The following is a 20,639-nucleotide window of genomic DNA, read 5'->3' as shown; positions in this document are numbered from 1 at the left end:
CCCACCCCACCCCCACCCTAACCCACTCTCACTGAGATGGGCTTGAGACCAAACAGCTAATTTCTCTGTGCAGATCTATGAAAGGGAAACAGCCAGATAATGATGACAAAAACAAAACGGTTTGGGGTGCGAACAAAAAGAAAAGTAATGAAATGAAGTTGTGAGGGAAAAATGCTGCTTTAGACTTACAGAAATAAAAGTTTGGGAAACATCTCACACCGTTCTACAGTTCTGCAACTCGTGAACACACACACGCACACGCGCGCACATATACAGTGTCCTGGCTGCTATTATCCCAAGGCTTTCAACCATTTGACTAAAAAGAAAACATTTTGCTAATCTGTGGCTAACTGGAAGACGTCCATCGCTTCTTCCACAACTCATGTGCTCCCAGACGGCCGGGCCGACAGACGCGGGCCCTGACTGCACTGTGTTGACCCCGAGGAGAAGCACTCACACACTGCTGCTGTCCGTCATGGACATGGAGTCGTCCGTGGTGGCGTCGCTGGACACTTCGCTGTCGTTGGCGCTGCTGGCCGGCGCGAAGACGTGGCCCGAGTTCACGAAGTACGGGCTGGCGGGTCCGGCACGTCTCCGTGCCCTGCGAACGCAACAGCAGACGGGAGGCAGGGGTGAGAGGTCAGAGGTCATCCTGACATTCATTCATTCACACACTGGACGCTACAGTCGGACACTCGTAGAACCACCGTGCAAAAGCTGCCTATGACGACGGGATTTAACGCTACACACGGTGTGTCACAGAGGATTGGGAAACGTTTTAACCCGAGGGTGAACGTCCTGCTGGTGCTGGTGGGACCCGACGTCTATCTAGGTAATCGCCATGTTCTACCATTACCAACCAGCTGAAGGTGGAGTGGTCCGCACAGACACACCATATAAGAGCCGTTATCCACCCAGGTTATACGCTGTCAGGGTCCACGCCTGTGAAGGTGTGAGGGGGGGGACTCAGTGTGTCAACAACCAACAACCACTTCCTCTCCCTCAGCTGTGTACGACCCCCACCTCTCCTGTTTGATTTGGGGAACAGCTTTCTGCACTTTTCTATTCCAGAGCTTTGCTAACACCCCCCCCCCCCCCAAACCAAAACCCAACACCCCCCTCCTCCTCCTCCTCCTCCCTCATTCTCTCTCTCTCCTGCTGTGCTGCATTCCTGCCTCCCTGGCAGAAAGAGGGGAGAAAAGGGGAGAGGAGGGAGAGAGAGAGAGAGACGGAAGACTGAACTTTATGAGAAATGCCTGCCATGTAGGATGATGTGTGAAAGAGAGAGAGAAGGGTGGATGAGGCCGTGAGGGAGACAGCGTGACTAAAGTCTCCAGACCTGAGCTTCGCCGTGACCTCTTGCTCCTCCCCGCACGCACTCAGCTGGACACAGACCCCTCTCTCTGCCTCTCCTTTCTTTCATCATCTCCTCCCCTTTCCTGTCCTCTCAACCCACCTCCCCCTTCCTTAGACCCCCCCCACCCCCATCAGAGGGATAAAAGGCAAAAGTAGAAACAGCCCTGAAGTGCGTGGAGATCCAGTGTTCCAGGGAGAGAGCGGTGCTGTGGGCGAGAACCTCTGCCAGGTCTCCTGAGAAGCTGGTCGGGGGGGGGGGAGGCTGCCTGCCATTGGGGCCCAAATTAGTTCCACATGTGGCAGATAAAAACTCCGTCACAGACACAGAGTTGGCGCAGACCGTGGGGAAAGAGGAGAGCCCCCCCCCCCCCCCCCCACGCCCCGCTGTGTGATATGTGAACTGAAAACACCAGCAGGAAGACGCAGAGATGCCCTCATGTCAGCCACACCCCTATACTCCACATAACACACACACACACACACACACACACAACATTCTACAGAGGCAAATGTTCAGCTACACAATCCATTCTGTCTGGGACTATGCACTGCCAGCCAGTGAGCCACACACACACACACACACACACACACACACAGAGTCTGAAACCATTTGGTCACGCTTTCTGCTTAAGCTGTAGAGCAGTTTTCATCTGTCCACTTTTAAAATTCACAAAAAGCAACCTTCATACACTCCGCTAGGGCAGGCAGAGGCAACACTACTGTTTACTTGATCTGTCTTAAGACACAACAAAGGGGGGGGGGGGGGGGGGGGGGTCTGGCTTCAAGTGTGTTGCGCTGTAATTGTTTCCAGATGTCTGATGCTTTATTGTGTGTAGTCACTAAGACCAGTTCGGTCAGTGCTATTAAAACTGGTCTTTGATTGAGAATCATGCGGAAAATCCAGAACTTTCTACACAGTCCTCCATTCCGAACTCGTGCAGCTGTAAAGCCGTGGAAACGTCTGCACAGCAGAACACAAAGGCTTCCTTGAAATGCCTTATCTTTCATCTTGGACTAAAACTTGAATATCTTCCTTCTGCAGTCTTTTAAAGTGCGAGTGTGTGCAAAGGGGGGGGGGGGTGCCGCACGCACGCACTTCAAACACTAAAACACTTCAACGGCATAGCTAATGACTGCGGAGTGACACTGTGTACCTACAGGATGCATTAGCATGCATGCGCACAGACAGAACACACAAACGCACGGAGTGGCGTTAGCGCGCGCGATCTGGGACCACTATCACACAAGTTGCATTTCAAAGCGGAAGCGATGTGGAGCGGACCGCCAGAGGGCCGCGAGACCGCCAGAACTTCAGCTCGACACTCAAAGGCGCTGGTGTCCGTGCTGCCTGGAGGAACCGCGCGGGTGTGGTGGGGGCGTTGGACATCAGTCCGTCACACACACGATAAACTACAATACGTGTTTAATACGTTCAGCTCTTCGTTCAAAATAAACGTCGTTAGGAGCAAGTTTACCTGCATTCATGTTCTAGGATATCCGTGGTCCGCAGAGTCATGGTGGCCCGCAGGGTACCGGCGGATAATCCCACCACGCTGGCCAGTGCTTTGGTCTTCAGGTCGCTGCAGGTCCACTCTTTGTCCTCGATCAGGGGGGGCAGGTAGCCACACATCACCCTGAGCCCCCCCAGGCCGACGTGGTGTACGTTCTCGCAGCCCGAACCCACGTACTCGAGGTAAATGTCAGAAGTCAAGAACATCTGGTAGGCGTTTTCCTCCATGGTAGTCTGGATCTCCGTTTGGGCCTGGTCGAACATGGACGAGTCGATCTGATGCTTCTTCACACTGTCCCTTATGTAGGACTTGGTGGCCGGTTTCATCTGCCGGGACACGATGCCGTTGTTCTCCACGTACCGTTTGTAAATCGCTTTGGCGACTCTCTGCGTTTTCGAATCCTTCAGATCCATTTGACGGAACCCGTTGCAGGCGAACCAAAAGTCCAAAGTGTCCTCGCACTTCTCCCGCTCCAAGAAGGTCCTGAAGAGGTGAGCACCGTCCTGGTCGCCGAGGAGGAAATGCAGCGACTGGGTCCAGCGGGCGAGCGGGGAGTCGGGCGAGGCGCTTCCCTCCGGTTCCCCGAGTCCATCCTCGTTCCTGCGCGCCGTGCAGCCGGGAGGGGCGACGGCCACCGTCTTCGCCTTCTTCAACGCTCTTATCTTCATATATTTGGACGAACTGCGGCACGATTCCTCTCCCTCCTCGCCCGGGACCGGAGGACGAGGCGCATCTTCTCGGAAGCTGGCGCTGATGGGTTCGGTGAGCGCTCGGCTCATGGCTCCGGCGGTGCGGCGCGCGCGCGTGCAGCTGCGCTGTGATCCCTCCTCACGCGCTACGGGCAGCGCGAGACCCGCCACGCTTCTCGCCTCCCTGCAACACAAAGTATCGATCTAATTTAAAAAGTGGATTCTACATACTTCAAAGTCTGAAGCTTCATTTCAACTTTTTAAAAATGCAAATACCGGGAGAAACGTCCCGTAAAATGACGCACGACTGTGTCCACTCGCCGTGAAGCACTGATCACTGATATCAACAAAAAGCACAACGATCGTACAGATTCGTACCTGTCACAGGCTGCGATTCTGACCAAACCTGAGCACTCGGATCAGCGACAGCCACATAAACATGGACAAACACGCAGGTGACACAAAATGTTGCGGATCGATTGCGATTACACTTTTAGCCCCAAATTAATCATCTGCTTGTCAGCGCAAACCATAAACGGTATCAAAGGTGGCGACGACATTGAAAGTCTCCGAAGCATTACGATCGCCCGCGCTTCAAAGCATTAAAACGCCGTAAAGCAAGGCAGGCGTTTTAGTGCACAATGACCGCAATCAATGTGCACGCTTTGATCACTCCAAACGCATAGTTCAGTTTAGACAACTGCACTAAAAGCAACAGCAGTTCACTCTTGCAGGGACTTCTCCCAAACTTTATACCCCATACACACACGCAGGCTGCACGCGCTCCAGGCTGAGGCGCACGAGGCGGCCAGTTTGCAAGAACTACTGTAGGATCACGAAGACACACACAACTCACACAAGACGCCCACAAGCATAGCACACAGCAAAAGTGCATTCATGCGTCAACAAAACTCAGCAACTATACAGAAACGGCGTTCAGAACAAAACAGTTGGCATTCGTACCATGTCTGAAGACTCCACTGCGTTGGAAAAGTGATTCAGGATCGAGATTGTAGTATTTTTACGTCCCGTGGAAGGCTACAAACTAAGCGATGTGATAATCCAACAAAATACGCTCCCCGGTGGAAATAAACAGTAATCCGTCAATTAAGAGCTGGGCTAAATGTGGCAGTTGTGTATGCGATAGGTCCTCGATGCGAGAGCGGGGGACGGTCTGGATCAGGTCTGTCCCATTCAGCAACTGGACGGAACTACAGCAGGCGGCGGGTCCTCCTCGCAGACTGGAGGGGTGTGGAGATATCAAGGGGGTAGTGCCAAACCCACACTACACACGGCCGCCCCCCGCTTCCTACTTACTTTCAACATCAAAACGAGATGATCAATGATATCAAGAGCGTTCCTGTTACAGCAACACTACCTATTGACACATTCTTTAATCACGGCGCCTATTTATACACTTCAAAGCTTCTCACATCACTCGCAGCGTCCTAGATAGGCGGTTCTGCTGTAAAGGCACCATGCTGCCTGATTCGGCGGCGATGCGGTGGGTTAGCGATAATAAAATAGTCCAGCACGCGGTAAGACTGCGTTAATAATCCGTGGCGTCTTCGTCGTGGCTCGCGCCTTAATTCTGAAGTTCGTTTGCAGCGTGAAGACAAAATGTCCAGACGTTCCCGGTACCGTTGGCGGAGTTGAACTCCCTCCAGGGTGTTTCACAACGAGCTCGACGGTTTAACTAAGAGCTTCAAAGCGAGTTACCGCCGGCCTGGTCCCGGAAGAAAGGTAGAAAAGACTCATCTATCATTTGACTCTTTATGGCGAATACAGGATATAAGATCACAGCACAGGCGCGTGACAGCCGTGCTCACACCGGGGTTGTGGAAGCATGCATCAGTCTGCAGCACACAGTGAGCGGGACCCACGGGCTTCGGGAGAGCCAAGTTTTTACCAGCTTGCAAGGACCTTATCAAAGGCTGTTGCACCGGGATCTGTGACCACAGACCGATGTTGCACAGTTTCTATCTGCATTACACCGAGAACTAATCTATACTGGAGCTCAGATTACTGCATGTCCAAGCGTGTTATCGCTGGATATCATTGCTTCCTATGGAAAAAGAGACAACGTCGGCCAATCGTACCAACCACCCTAGACATTTGTCGGTAGAACGTACAAAAATTAAGCTAACGTTTTAGCCAAAAATGTTTTAGAATAATTTTTTTTATCTTTCTACGTTACGTGAAATTAAATTTAGACTTCAAAAATGTTTGTGTCTGCATGCTTGAGGGACATCTCATTTGGGCCTGATCTTTTAGAACAGGCTTACACGAACGTCCTCCTAGACTACAATACCCATGTGTACCCATGTGTAGTTATGAGTTTGTGGCAACACTGTACCTTATTTCTCGACAACACACATTCAGAAATGAGTAACTATGCTCTCTGCGTTCATAGAAGTTGGTGGTGACAGATTTCGGTGTAACACCTGCAATCCGGAGCCAGGTCTGAGGATCTAGAGCGCTCCTGAAGAAAGTGACCTGCTATCCCAGCGGTTTATCCCTGCATTTCCGCTGTTAGTACATCAATTTAAAACATGCAGACCTTTCGTCTTTCATAATTTTGTTTTTAACCCGTGCGTGGCCACAATGCCAGAAACGCCTGCTATCTGATCTGTCGGTTTTCCCCCTCGTGTAACAAGATTATTTCAAACCGTCCCGTGAAATGAGTTCCACGCATGTGTTACAAAAGTTAAAAATATTAATTTTGTGGCTATAGAGTCTTCTCAGCACGGTTGTAGGCTAATGCGGATGACTTTGCCAATGTCACTGCAGAGAGAGAGAGAGAGAGAGAGACTGATCCTACCCCTCGCTACTTCAAAGCATATATTGTTCCTTTGATGTTCAACACAAACTCTGAAGACGAAGATATATTTAAATACTTGAGTTCAAACGTAGAAACCGGTGATACTATGTCTGTATCCTTAAAACGATTAAGAATGATACAGAAGTTCACATTTTAAGCGGAATTACGCGTGCATGTGATCATATTTTCCATTATGTATGCATTCTTTTTTTGTAGTTTGGGCTACATGAAGGAACCTTTACTCTATGAAACCTCAAATCTGACACCGACACAAACGTTTTTACTTACAAGCCTACATTCAAAACTTTACTCCTCCTACAATTGTAAGACATCCCACAAATTCCAAAATATTTCGCTTTTCAGATTGTTTGGAAATGTGCGCAAAACGTGTCGTTTTTACTGTCAATTATTGCATTATCCATGTAGTAGTGATGACCAGTACCATTGTAGCAGTTAAGATGTTACACAAAATCCTTGTTAATAGAGAATTCGTACGTTGAATAGAACGACCGTTAAAACACACACACACACACACACACACACACACACACACACACACACACACACACACACACACACACACACACACACACACACACACCTTTCACAGCCAAGTCAACGAAAGCGTTCGCTATGAATAAAATGATTTTCTAACACAGGAGGCACCTGTTGGCCATTTTATGGCCGCGCGATTATCTCGCGCTGCGGTGTGGAGGACGCGTCAGACCAGCCACAGCGCGCACCCCCCCCCCCTCTTTTCTTTTTGCTTTTTTGATGTCGACCACCCTCTGACCCCTTTGTAGTGGCCCCGGCCATTTTCACAGGGGGACCCCATATGCTTGAGAAGCCCAGGGCAGGATCAGAGAGCGGCAGCAAAGAGCTACCAATGGCAGTAATAAAACGAGGTTAGCCTGGGGCTAAATCTGAGTCTTGTGTAACAGAACAAATAAAACACACCTGATCTCATTACAGTAGACAAATAAATAAAGTTTTCCAAATTTCGCCCAAAAGCACTTAGCCCAAATGGACAAGTCTGGGACGGTGAAGCTTCATGTATAGACGATTGCCTTGGGGGTTTCAACATCTTTACCAATATTTGCTTTAGACGCAGACCACAGTTTGGCCAAATACTCTGTGCTGTATGTTATCATATTGGATCTAAGCACATGTGGTCTCAAAAATCTCACTCCACTCACTGAACAGTCTCAGGGTAAGTAAGCATGTATAAGGTTTAAAAATAAATCATCACCACTTTCCTTTAAAAGCAAGTTATCTGGATAAGTGTGCCACTCTTAAGTGAAAATGACAGCAAAGTAAGCTTAACAGAAGAGGTGATTTATGAGACCTCTGTCCTGTAGAGGTGGCTTTGTGTAATGTTTCAAAAACGTCTTGAATTTGGTGTCTGTTGAACTCTTTCATGCAAATCTTGATGATGTAGACACATCAAAAACAAAAAACCGTCTTTTCACAACCAAATTCTCAACACAATTATCTAATTATCTCTCTTAAAAAAAAAAACCTTTTCTTCTAAGAGTGAAAGCTATTTCACCTCCAGTTCAGAGTAAACAAAAATGTGAAGAATGTCTCTGGAGATATCAGTTGTCAGTTCTGCTGGGCGTTGTCCGTGTCAAGGGCGTTCTGCTGCCCACGTTCCTTTCACTGAGATACATGACATCAACACCTGTTGTAAGGATGGCGAATAATTCTTGGACCACAATGCTTTGGAGGGCTCCGCGGGATAGGCTGTGCCTCGATTCTGGAAGTAAAGAAGGATCTATAAGATGTATGAGGATAAATACATACTGCATTTCCCCAGAAATGTAAGTACAACGTGGGTGAGCACCCCTGCGCCATTGGAGAGTTCAAAGGCATGTGAAATTGAAGCTACAGCAGGAGCTTGGAAGCTAATAAAGTTAAGTAGGCCTGCATCAGGGAGACGGACGAGCATCCCGCTTTGAACAGACCCTGTGATCAGTCGCCTCCTTCAATTAGTGTATTGTCCACTTGTACTTTCAGCCTGGGGGTTAAACTGCTAGCATGGCTCTTTGAAGTGTTTATCCCTTCATCTGCAGTCGGACGGAAGAAAATTCACAAGACAACAACGCGAAAACAACCCACACTAAAGATCGTCGGGCAGGAGAGTCTGGCCGTGGAGGACAAGACGAAAAAGAAAAAAAAAAAAAAAGAGAAAAATTGAACCAAGAGTGAGAAAGGCATGTTTGACCGCCGTAGTCTTACTCACGCTTCAGGATAAAATCTGGGTACGGAAAAACAGACGTGTTTTTAAGGGAGCCATTTTGTTCTTGTACTTGGCAATTGACAAACACGGCATTTCACAGGATTTTGTTAAAAGTGTCCTGATATAAGTGTCCTATGCAGTTTCATTTATTGATTAAGTTGTTCAGTTTAAACCTTCTTAATAAGCCTTGCTCAGAAGAAACTAACCCAGTGCAATAAATACACATTTAAATCATTTTTTTGTGAACTAAAAAAGTTTTTAACAGTAAGAAAGCTCAAATTAGCTTTCCCTTTTCATCTTTTAATAATGAATCTAACTAAATATTCTGGGAGCCCGTGATCCTAGGTTAGGACTCTTACTATGCAATGCTTGACAATTATGGACCTGGTTATTACAATGTAATAGTTACATAAATGTTGCGTGTACAAATGCACCATTTTAAGACATAGAGAGGATCCGTGCAGGCAAACATAAAAATGGAATTGGTCAAAATAAAACGGAGAGGGAGCTGACATAAGGAAGTGATGAGAGGGGTGAGACGAGAAGGCGAGTGAGACAGAGTGAGACAGAGTGAGATCACAGTTGTCAGCAGAATCAAGTGGCTTTGGAGCCAGAAGCAGCCGAATACACAATTAAAGTGTGGAGTTAAGACTGGCTTTGAAGTTGGACATGCTTTCTAACGCTCTTACGGCCTCAGAAAGAAGCCATTCATCCTGATGTTCCGCCATGTTAACAGGAGTTTAAAGGGCCAATCTGAAGGAAAATAGGCCTCAGAAAACTTTAATTCTGACACGAGATCCATAGCGGGCGACAGAGGGAAGGGTATCTGCGTAATCGTTAACGAGAAACTTAAACGGCTGTTGCTGTTGGTTACCGAAACCGTGGAGGGCTTAAGTAGTCTGCTTCTGTGCGCGAGTGAGCGTCTCCGATTAATCATGACTCCACTGTTCGTTTTAAATGTAATTAATCATATTTTGTGGTGGCTTAAAAGTTTAATGATGTATGAGGAATCGTGTTTGATGTTCAGCATGAGAAGAAGGTGGTGTAAGAACACAAGGCTTCAGGAAGATTAGTCGTACCAAACGCCCTCTGGCTGCATCGCTACAGACGAGGGCCACAAAGTAGTGTGAGAATTTGGTCTGTCAAAAAATATCATCTTCTATATCACCTACACACTGCTTATATTATTTTGATAACTGAAAAATGGCCTTTCAGATCTTCCAAGATGCTGGTCTTCAGAAGTGGGAGTTACAGTAAGAATAAAAAAAATATTTTCAGTGGGGTGGGGTGTTGCAGGGGCAGTATGAGTGAGGGCAACAGTCTCTGACCTCATTCTGACCAGTTTGAAATCTTTCTCTCTCTCTCTGGAGACATTTTCCTCTTTCTGAGAGCGAGAGGGGGGGGAGAGGGGGGAGGAGGGATGCTTTGAGATTAGGCGAGCCGTACTGCAGGATGGGAGCGCACGTCAGCCTTTTCACAGCTGAGCAGAGGCGCCAAGTTTCGAAACACTTCAGAGAGCGATGTGGAGCAGGGGGGGGGGGGGGGTGGTGGTGGAGGAGGAGGTGGTGGTGGGGGTGGTGGTGGGGTGGGGGAAACAAAGCAAGCCCTCTGCTGAGCACCTATCTCTGAGCCAGCCTTCAAGAGGCAGAGCTGGAAAAATATTCCCACCGAAATAAACAAGGGCAGATAAAGAGGCGCTGGTGATGTCGAGGACTGCCAGACGCTCCCTTTCTTCCTTTAATCTCAATATGAAACTGATGTATCGTATGGGAGACAAACAGAAAATAAATATACATTTAAAAAAGGCACGGAGAAAAAAAAAAGTATCCTATAGACGGCTCCACTACAGCTAAAACTCTCCTCAGTCACCCAGTGATCCCACAAACTGATGGTGATATAATAGCACGCAATTTTGTATTTTAAGGACTGTGGAGTTAGGGAACATCAAAAAACTACAGAGAGGCATCAGATGTGTTTCACTGGTTCCTGCTTTGAAATGAATTTGCCCCATTATCCTGCGCTAATAAACGTGACACGGTGTCATAAATTTTGAGAATTAACACAGGAGCGTTTAGCCTCTAACACCTGCACAAATCGGTCTGTACAGGGAGTGTGAAGCGTTTGTGCACTCGCATGTGGGGGCTTGGGAGAAACGTGAGTTCAGCTGCGCCACTCGGCGAACAAGACAGTGACACTTCAGGACCCAGTGCAGCGGGAGGCCACGAAATGGCGCCCTCAGTCATTTAGCAAGAATTCCTGACCAACCGCTGTTTGCCATCATTGTGCTAGATCTTTCCAGCTTTTCTTTATGTCCTCCAAGACACTTGTCAAGAAAGCAAGAGACAATGCAAGACATGCAGGCTCTGCCTAAAAGATCCCAAGGTGTTCTGGGATTGCGATGAGTGACAGCACTTTCTCACCCGCCCGCCCCTGCGTCTCCCTGAAGCAGGAGACACGCCCCACTGGTCTCACTCTCTCCTCTTGTCTCACTCGTCTCCTCCCTTGTCCTGCTCCTCCTCCTCTTCGCCGCTCGTCTCCTTCCTGTCCGAGCCAGAGGGGGTCGTTAGATTACTGTAATTACCGTGAGAAGGAGCATCAGTCCTGGAGAAAAAGCAGGAAGTTGGACCCGCTCAGCTGTGTGTGTCTGTGTGTGTGAGTGTGTGTGTGTGTCTGTGTGTGTGAGTGAACTATTTGTTTTTGCCCGTGAAAGAGAGGGCCCCAGATCAAACGCCTCAACACCAGCTGGGCTCTCCGAACTCCAGCAGGCTGGCAGGTCATAGCCAGGCAGCTGGTCTTGTGTTGGGCCGTCCAGCCACTGAAACATCATTATAATGGATGACCCACGCCCCACACAAAGGAGCTGGGCTGCCCACTCCGGACTGCCAGCTTCAGCCCCATCACCTCACTGCCCACACCCAGAGGGCCTCACACAGCACCAAAAATGATTAAACTGAGTAGTCTCATCGATTGTGCTTAAATATATAAAGATTTTACTTGATTTAAAAATGCCATCTGGTGGCATATTCTTCCATTGCAATAATGGGGGATTTGTTTAAGGCTTTATTTTTGGTATGTAGTCTTTTCTTGCACTAATCTGATGTTAGTGATATAGGTGAGCATGGCCTTTAGTAGCACTGTTAGTGTAAGGTGTGTTGCAACAACACTTTGGTTGAGTGCCCTGATGTATCATATGCACAGTATAGTCTTAGTTTCTTACAAAACATTGCATTGTCTCATTTAAATCGTTGCACTACAATTCGTTTAAAAATTCTCAGATGAAATGAGAGAATCAGAATGATAAGTTATTGATTTCTGTTATTGGTTTCTATAGTTTCTCTGAATACAGGAAACTAGAACTTTGTACAAGTTGATTTCACTAATTAATTTTTTTTGTACTAGCACTGGTTAATTAGTTTACTAATGCTAATTCAGGCTACTTGAGAAATATCCCCAGGGGGACTTTTATTATATAAATCTGAACTATCCACCTGTTTGAGCCCAGATCTGCTCACATCCCCAAAGAGCTTTTCCTTCTGCTTGAGTGTCAGAGAGAAACAGCTGCTTCTTCTTTGACCTTCACACTGACGAACAGCTCTAACGTCATTGAGAGGGCAGCTGTATCAAACCAAGAGCTACTCGCCTTCTGCCATATGCTCTTAGCCTTAAACCTAACAGGACCTCAGGATCACAGGATCACAGGACTTCAGGATCACAGGACCACAGGACCTCAGGATCACAGGACCACAGGACCTCAGGATCACAGGACCTCAGGACCACAGGACCACAGGACCTCAGGACCACAGGATCACAGGACCTCAGGATCACAGGACCACAGGACCTCAAGACCTCAAGACCACAGGACCACAGGACCACAGGACCTCAAGACCACAGGACCTCAGGACCACAGGATCACAGGACCTCAGGATCACAGGACCTCAGGACCACAGGACCTCAGGACCTCAATACCACAGGACCTCAAGACCACAGGACCTCAGGATCACAGGACCTCAGGACCACAGGACCTCAGGACCACAGTACCTCAGGACCACAGTACCTCAGGATCACAGGACCACAGGACCTCAGGACCATAGTACCTCAGGATCACAGGACCACAGGACCTCAGGACCACAGGACCTCAGGACCACAGGACCTACCCACTGCAGACTCACCACACAAGAGATTCTGAGTGCTGATTGGCTGAGCTGAAGGCGATTTCACTTTCAGTTGTAACATCTAGCTCTGCCCACAACCTGTCAGTCTTGTTTGAGTCTCCAGTTTAGCTCCTCCTGTCTGTCAGTCATGTGCCTGTTGCCTGGTTCTGCCACGCTCCTTTGTTCATAGATCCGCCTTCCTAGACGTGTTTCAGCTGTTCCTTGTTCTGTTTTGGTAATGAGATGGTGTATTTATACCTTGTGTGTTGAGTCTTTGTTTGTGGGTCACTGAGGAATCTATAGGTCTATGTTGCGGATATATTGTAAGCTATTTCCTGGTTCTATGTTTTGGTTTGTACCTGGATCACTGTTGGTTTCTGTATGTATGCTGGTTAATCTTTCTGTGTATCTGGTGTACAGTGGCGGACTTAGAAATTTGGGGGCTCAAGGCGAATTTTGCTATGTGGCCCATCAACATTAATATGCGAGAAATAAGTCAGCTAATCAGGGGGCCCATACAGTGGGCTGCAGTGGGAGGGGCCCAAGGCAGTTGCCTAGCCACGCCTCTATGCAAAGACCGCCTTTGCTGGTGTAGTCATGTTTTATGTCTAGTATGTTTGGTTGGTCTATTTGTGTCCCTTTGGTGTGGCGTCTCCGTCCTACCTGAGTGTTTTAGTTCTGTTTCCTTGTCCTCTATTCTGTTGGACGTCTCCCCGTCATCCTGCCTCCCGTGTCGGCACAGTTAGACGAGGAGGCAAACAGTGTTTTGTGTGTTAATAAACCCTGTTCTCTATTGCGCATGTGTCCGCCTTCTTCAAGTATGTTGTGATGTCAGTAAAAATACTCTTGTTATCTGCACTAAACAACAACATTAGAGAACAACAAACTGTCCTTATACATAAACATTTTTATACGTGTGGTTACCATGCCGAGGTGAACAGGGAGACCAGCAGGGAACCTGAAAAGAGGTCCATGAATCCCGGGTTCATGTTCAGGCATTTCCCATAATGCTTTGCTGCGTGTACAGTAAAAGTCCTCTCTTACACTCACCGTCCCCAATACTGGTGGCGTCCATGGTGTCCCATGTCTGGACAGTGTTCTTCTTAAAGCGCTCCGTCTCCAGAGAGTGTAAACACTCTGGCCTTGCTGCTGATTCAGAAACAAAAGGAGTAATTTGTTGTCACTTTTCCAGGCAGCAATGCTGATGTAAACATTTGAAACCAACACATTTTAGATACTGAATATTTAGGTGTTTTGTGTTTGAAAAAGATAATGAACTTTTTTTTTAAAGCAGGAATTCATTCCATCCTTCATTCATTCATTCATTCATTCATTCATTCCAGAGTTTCATCTTGGGTCTCTTGGGAGGCGGGAACGGAGCTGTTTGCCAGAACTTGCTGGCAAGGTAGTTCACCTTGAAAAAAAGCACCAGGATAGAGTCTCTCAAAGACATTCCAGAGACGGGGTTTATTCTGCTCACTTTCACGCCACCTTTCACCCTGCGGCACATGAAATGCCATTGGACCAGGTTCACTCTTCCAAATCAGACCTCCCTCTATTCATTCAGAGGTGTCTTGTGTTTTTGTGAATGGTCACGTAAGATTTCTGACTCTGCCGCAGTGCTGTGGGCTCATGGCTGTCTAAAAAACACGACTCCTGCATTCTCCTCTTCACCTCCTTTTCCCCCACAGGCTTCCCAGAGAGTCGGAGCCAGAGTCAGGTGAAACGTGATCAGCACCTGTGAGGGCGGCTCGCACTTTCATTCCAACACTACAGCGTGGGGGCGGGGCTGTGGGCCAGTGTAGGGGGCGGGGGCTGTGGGCCAGCGTGGGGGGCGGGGCTGTGGGCCAGCGGTGATGTAACAGCCCTTCTTTACCTTCAGATGAGTTGTCTGTGATGACATCATCGGGCTAAAGCACCATTTAAAACAAAGTGTTAATTATCGGGGGAAACCTATTTTTAAGAATACAAAAGATGAAATTTGATCATCTTTGGTAATAAAAAGTCAATATACCAGGATTCATGAGAATGATAAATATGCTTAAATACAGTTGTGATCAAATTTATTCAACCCCCACTGAAATAAAGTGTTTTGGCCAGTTTGACATTGATTTTGATCATTTCAGTCATCTTATTTACAATTATATCAAAGAGGCACTTATAAATTAGACAAACATAACATAATATTTATGATGGAATAACCACAAATGTCTTTACTGTGCTCACATCATTATCAGTTTTATTCAACCCCCTAGTGACATTATTTTTTAGTACTTAGTACAACATCCTTTTCCAGTTATGACAGCTTTCAAGCGTGAAGCATAGCTTGACACAAGTGTCTTGCAGCGACCTATGGGTATCTCAGCCCATTCTTCATGGGCAAAAGCCTCCAGTTCAGTCACATTCTTAGGCTTGCGCACTGCAACTGCCTTCTTTAGGTCCCACCAGAGGTTCTCAATTGGATTTAAGTCTGGTGATTGCGATGGCCACTCTAGAATGTTCCAGCCTTTCATGTTCAACCATGCTCTAGTGGACTTGGATGTGTGCTTCGGATCATTGTCCTGTTGGAAGGTCCAACGTCTCCCAAGCCGCAGGTTTGTGACTGACTCCATCACATTTTCCTCCAAGATCTCCTGGTACTGAAGGGAATTCATGGTACCCTGCACACGTTGAAGCTTTCCTGTACCATTAGAAGCAAAACAGCCCCAAAGCATAATTGACCCCCCGCCATGCTTCACAGTAGGCAAGGTGTTCTTTTGTTCATAAGCCTGGTTCTTCCTTCTCCAAACATAGCGCTGGTCCATTGTCCCAAACAGTTCTAATTTAGTTTCATCTGACCACAGTACACTGTTCCAAAACCTTTGTGGCTTGTCCACATGACTTTTGGCATACTGCAGTCGACTTTTCTTGTTCTTTGGAGTCAGCAAGGGGGTGCGTCTGGGCGTTCTGGCATGGAGGTCTTCGTTATGCAGTGCGCGCCTTATTGTCTGAGCTGAAACTTCAGTGCCCACATCTGACAGGTCTTTTTTCAGTTCCTTAGCAGTCACGCGGGGATTTTTCTCCACATTACGCTTCAGGTAGCGCACAGCAGTCGCGGTCAGGATCTTCTTTCTGCCACGACCAGGTAACGTTTCCACTGTGCCCTTTAACTTGAACTTGCGAATGATACTTCCGATAGTGTCTCTTGGAATATTTAACAACTTCGCAATCTTTTTATATCCATTGCCATTCTTGTGAAGAGCAATAACCTCTTCTCTTGTCTTCTGGGACCATTCTCTTGCCTTCACCATGCTTGGAAACACACCAGTAGATGTCTAGAAGGAGCTGAGTATCACAGTCCTTTTAAATCTGCCTAATTGGTGCTTATCATGCTTGATTGCTGCTCGTTGACATCCACAGATGTTTTCAATACCTGATGGAAAACACTGGAATGAACCTCTGTTCTTAGGAGTGGTAGTCGTAAAGGGGTTGAATAATTGTGTCAATGAAGAAATCACAAAAAGGCCATTTAATACTTTATGACAAAAAAAATTGATGCTATCTTAGTTGCATTTAGTTCTTTAACAAGTCCTTGTAAGATTTCATTATGAACACAATTACAAATGTACACTGAATTCCATAAAACCCTTCGCAGCATTGGGGGTTGAATAAATTTGATCACAACTGTATGCATAGGAAAAGGAGGAAAGACAAAAATGGTGCAGTTAACAGAACGCTTCATGTCCGCTTAGGTGTATCTTTAAACTATTAAAAGCTAGGCTAGACTTCACCAATACAAAACTCATGAATAAGTTTTAGTCTGTCTATAAATTCACATCAAAGGTGTGCTTTGTCTCAGAACACTGAAATAAGGGGACACACTAATGATGAGTGTGTGTGGGAAAGAGGGAGAGAGCGACTGAAGGTTTGATATACGTAGACGGTAAAGCAGATTAGAGCTTCAGCCTGTGCTGTCTCTGACACACCCTCCCCAGCATCCTTCAAAGGACCAGAAATGAGAAGAAGACAGAGCAGAGATGGAACAAGGAAACTTTTATGGTGGGAAAGTGGAGAAAAGCCCCACGCAGGACGATATTTTCAAATGCCTGTGTGAGTTAAAAGCCTTGGCAGGTTGTATTTGATATATGGTCTTCTCAGCAGTGATCTGACGAAGACACTTGTGAATGACAGCAAAAGAAAGTCTGAACTTCTGGGACTTAGAAGCCCTAGTCAGAAGCTCCCCCAAAGTAGCGTTCTTTCTCTTTGTCCTGCCCGTATTCATCTCACCTGTTATAAAAAAAAATGGAGACTGTAAAAAGTTCTTGGAGGCTGGATAGAGTTTGGGAACAAAGTATTTTGGTCTCTTGGTCAGGCAGTTGAGAAACTCCTGGAGGTTTGGACAAATACAGAAAATATGAAAGAAAGACTTATCAAAGGCTTGAGCCAAACACTAACAATCTGATACTGTGTGCATGTAGAGAGAGAGATAGATAGAGAGATAGAGAGAGAGACAGAGACCTATATTGCTGACCTTGTGGCCTCAATGTTTAGGAGAATCAAAAGAGAGGGTACGAAACATGACTAATCTCACCATGAAACGGTTATTAAAGGAACTCCAAGCTTTCCGCTCCAAGCTCATTTCCGAACGGGCCGCAAAACAGTGGCATCCTTCCGCCTCGCCGCTCTGTGTGAACGCGCTGATTTCAGCAGGGCACAGGAGGCCGACCTGACAAGAAATGGTGCCCAACTCGAAGTTTCTCCCGGTTCTTTGTGGGGGCTTATGAATCATTTAATGCTATGCGGCCTTTAATCGACGCGCTCGCGATAGCAAAGAGGGTATAAGACACTTTGAGGGCATTAAATCATCAGACGACTCAGGAAACGCCTGTTTGATGGACAGATCTGATCAAACGTTGCTCACCTTCTTCCTCTCTGCAAGTTTCTCATTCTCCTTCTCTCTCGTCTCCTCTTTCTGGCTTAAAAACGCAAACCGCTCCCTTATTTTGAACTAGTTTTTCTCCCTGATAAAGCCGAAATTCTGTTTTCACCACAGAAGTGCCTCTTCACATGACAGAAAGGAGCAGCAACGTGTCGTCTATATAAAGCACGTGTGACCGCGATTTAAGTTTCTGCGATCGCTCTGTGTCATGCGCTGAAGTTCTTGACAGCTGCCAGTTGAAAGAAAGCTCGAAAGAAAAAAATCGAATGCAGTTTGGTGTGCCGTCAGTGGGGTGAGGTGTGTTAATAATACACCTCCAAGAAGATGCTCACTCTGGGAAATGTGAGTGGAAAGAGAACCTTGTTAAGGTTCGACTTCTCCGATCATCCAAAGTGGCGTCAGTCAATCTGGGCCGCCATCCCCGCCATCTTAAACGCTGCATGCTGGCGTGAGAGACAGTGGCATTTTGGAGTTACGCAGTGTTGATTTCTTTAAATGCAAGAAGAGGTTACAAATTGGGCCACGTCTCCACGTGGAGTGAACGTGATTGGATGGCTCAGGCAGCAGACGACGTGTGTGCCGAGTCTGATGATTAACTACGTCAAAAGCAATCATACAGTGTGGGAGAGCGCACGAGTGCATGCGTGTGCTGCTTCTCACGTACTTGTGTTTTAGCTCATGTGTTCTTATGACTTTTATTAATCATCTTTTCAAACAAAGGCCCATTTTTAAACTGCTACTTGGAGCATTTCACCACTCTCTCTCTCTCTCTCTCTCTCTCTCTCTCTCTCTCTCTCTCTCGGTGAAGGTTCAGTATCAGCTGTGTTTTGGGCACAACGAGGTGTCTGGATTCAGCTTATATGGAGAATCTATCACAGATCTATCACAGATGGGCCTCTCATCTCACATTCTAGGAAATTCCGTGTCGGTCTTTCGTACTCTCCCTCTTTCTGACTTCCCCGTTAACACAACCAGATGTGGCTGTGAAGGCCACACGCTTCAGAAGCTCCAGAAGATCTCCACCTCCCAGACCGGATAAAGTGTCTGAGAAAGCCAGTCTGCAAACCGAAGAGAAACTCCAAACCATGTTATTTCTCAATCTTTCTTATAGAAGTACTTTTAGCTCTGAGAAGTAATTCTTCTAATTAGCAGACATTTAGCTTGTTATACCACACTAGTTTCTTGGGCTTAGACTTGGCTTCTTTTTCATAGAAAATAAGACACACAAACCAACTTCATTAAGAAAACAAAAACAAGTCTTCCTCTTTAAACGGCCTGAAGGAGAATATGATTATCTATATCTATTAATTACTCTCTTTTTGCAGGAGAAAGAGGTTGGCTCCTCACTGCCTGCCTGTAATCCCATTAAAGTAAGCATGTTAGAAGTCAGATCTTTTGTATGCCATGAATCCGGTTCAGCTCTCTTCGCTTCCCTCAGGGAAGACTGAAGAATTTTTCGTTTCTTTGAAGTGAAGGAGTTTGGGAGTCTTTGACTCTCAGAGAGGGTTTATTCACCGTCCCCTGAAGAGCAGTGTACCCACAACACGCGCGTCCAGTGGCGCTCCTGCCATGGCGTAGTCGGTAGGATAGGAGGGCTCCATCCGCCACCTCAGTTCTCCACCAGGTTCAACAACAGGCGTAGCGGTGAGTGTTGCGTTACAGAGACACAACCACCATCACCATAACCACCGTCGCCGCCAACGATAGCAGCCATAACAAAATAAAATAATCCCCCCCCCTCCAAAACCACACTGCCAGTTCTAGTGAAGATTAATTTTAAGGCAACTGAACTGAACTTGTGTGCAAGAGCACTTCCAAGGGAGAAATAAACCTTTCACACAAAAAGAACAGTGACTATATCTAACCTTTTAGAAATAAAAGGCGAATCACATTAAAGTCACATTAAAGGCTTGATTCCAGAATTCTTGTCCAAGTCAATGAGCGTGCAGGACACATCAGACACATGACCACAGTTAAAAAGACCAACAGGACTCCTGCTGCTTCCTGAGAGACTGACTTCAGGACAGCAGCGACCACAAAAGCCCCATAATTCATCAGCAGCTGTAAACGAGCCCGTGCGGCTTCTCCATTTGACAGCATACAGAAACAGGACACAAAGAATCCCCTATTATTGTGAGGCATACCTCTCGGGAGGGCATCCATGCCTTTGGTGGTAATAACCCTGCCTGCACCCTCAGGAATGTGCTAAATGTTTGACACAGGTCCCTCTGTCTGTACGCCAGTAATGGAGGAAGGTAAGGATCGAGTTTACGGAGGTGCTGGATTGTCCTGTTTTGCCCGGGGCGAGGTTGGACTGACAGTCCTAGCGCCTCGCTGTAAGCGTGCCGCACTGCATCTGTAGGGGCATGTTCTTCACGAGATAGCAGCCAATCGGGCTGTCAGAGGAGAGGACCATGTTTTCCAGTGGAGAGAGGCAAAGTTGCGTTCGAGTCACAGATTAACAGCCCATATGCAGTGGCTCACCTTTCATGTGGGAAGAGCAATTTTACCACAGGCGAGCGGTTTCAACGGAAAATGAATAAATTAAACAAATATTGTGGACTGTAAAGTGGAAAGACCAACAGGCCACAGCAGGTGCGGTAGGCCGAGACCAACCAGCATTGCTCAAGTAACATTTGCTTTTTAGCATCACCCAAAAGCACAAACTACAAAAATCACGTGAACTATAATGACACTCTGCCCTGGGGAGCCTTTAGCCACTGGACACCGGCACTGTGCTGTGAAGGTCGGTGAGTTTACAGGACTTCCTGTCACACAGGATTTTTCTTTATCGCTTCCTTAACCTCTCACGTGATCCACACACGATTCAGTGAAATCGTCTTTTGCCACCGTACATTGCGCGTCGAGCTTTCGGGAAGCTGTGTGGCACTGGGCAGAGGGCAAAGTTCAGCATTGTTCTTCCCCTGACGTCTGTGGTGTCAAAGGTGTCCTGG

General features: G+C 47.0%; 1 protein-coding gene across 3 annotated transcripts in view; it reads right to left on the bottom strand.

Moving 5' to 3' along the window:
* Positions 1-84: 84 nt before the first annotated feature.
* The window catches only part of LOC143507792 (axin-2-like), a 27,637-nt gene continuing 7,082 nt past the window's right edge, over positions 85-20,639 (bottom strand). Inside the window, exons 2-4 of one of the 3 annotated variants that reach the window (XM_076996597.1) lie at positions 13,818-13,916; positions 2,832-3,740; positions 85-601 (exon numbers count right to left, since the gene is read on the bottom strand). In XM_076996597.1, the coding sequence (XP_076852712.1) occupies positions 454-601; positions 2,832-3,740; positions 13,818-13,852 (1,092 nt within the window). In that variant the 5' untranslated portion in view covers positions 13,853-13,916 and the 3' untranslated portion in view covers positions 85-453. Of the gene's footprint in view, positions 602-2,831; positions 3,741-4,519; positions 5,438-13,817; positions 13,917-20,639 lie in introns of those variants that run through there. The other 2 variants (XM_076996596.1, XM_076996598.1) reach the window with 2 other exon arrangements.

The sequence above is a fragment of the Brachyhypopomus gauderio genome, unplaced genomic scaffold (genome assembly GCF_052324685.1).
Source record: "Brachyhypopomus gauderio isolate BG-103 unplaced genomic scaffold, BGAUD_0.2 sc736, whole genome shotgun sequence".
Lineage (NCBI taxonomy): Eukaryota > Metazoa > Chordata > Actinopteri > Gymnotiformes > Hypopomidae > Brachyhypopomus > Brachyhypopomus gauderio.
This window is presented reverse-complemented; position numbering and strand designations above follow the sequence as displayed.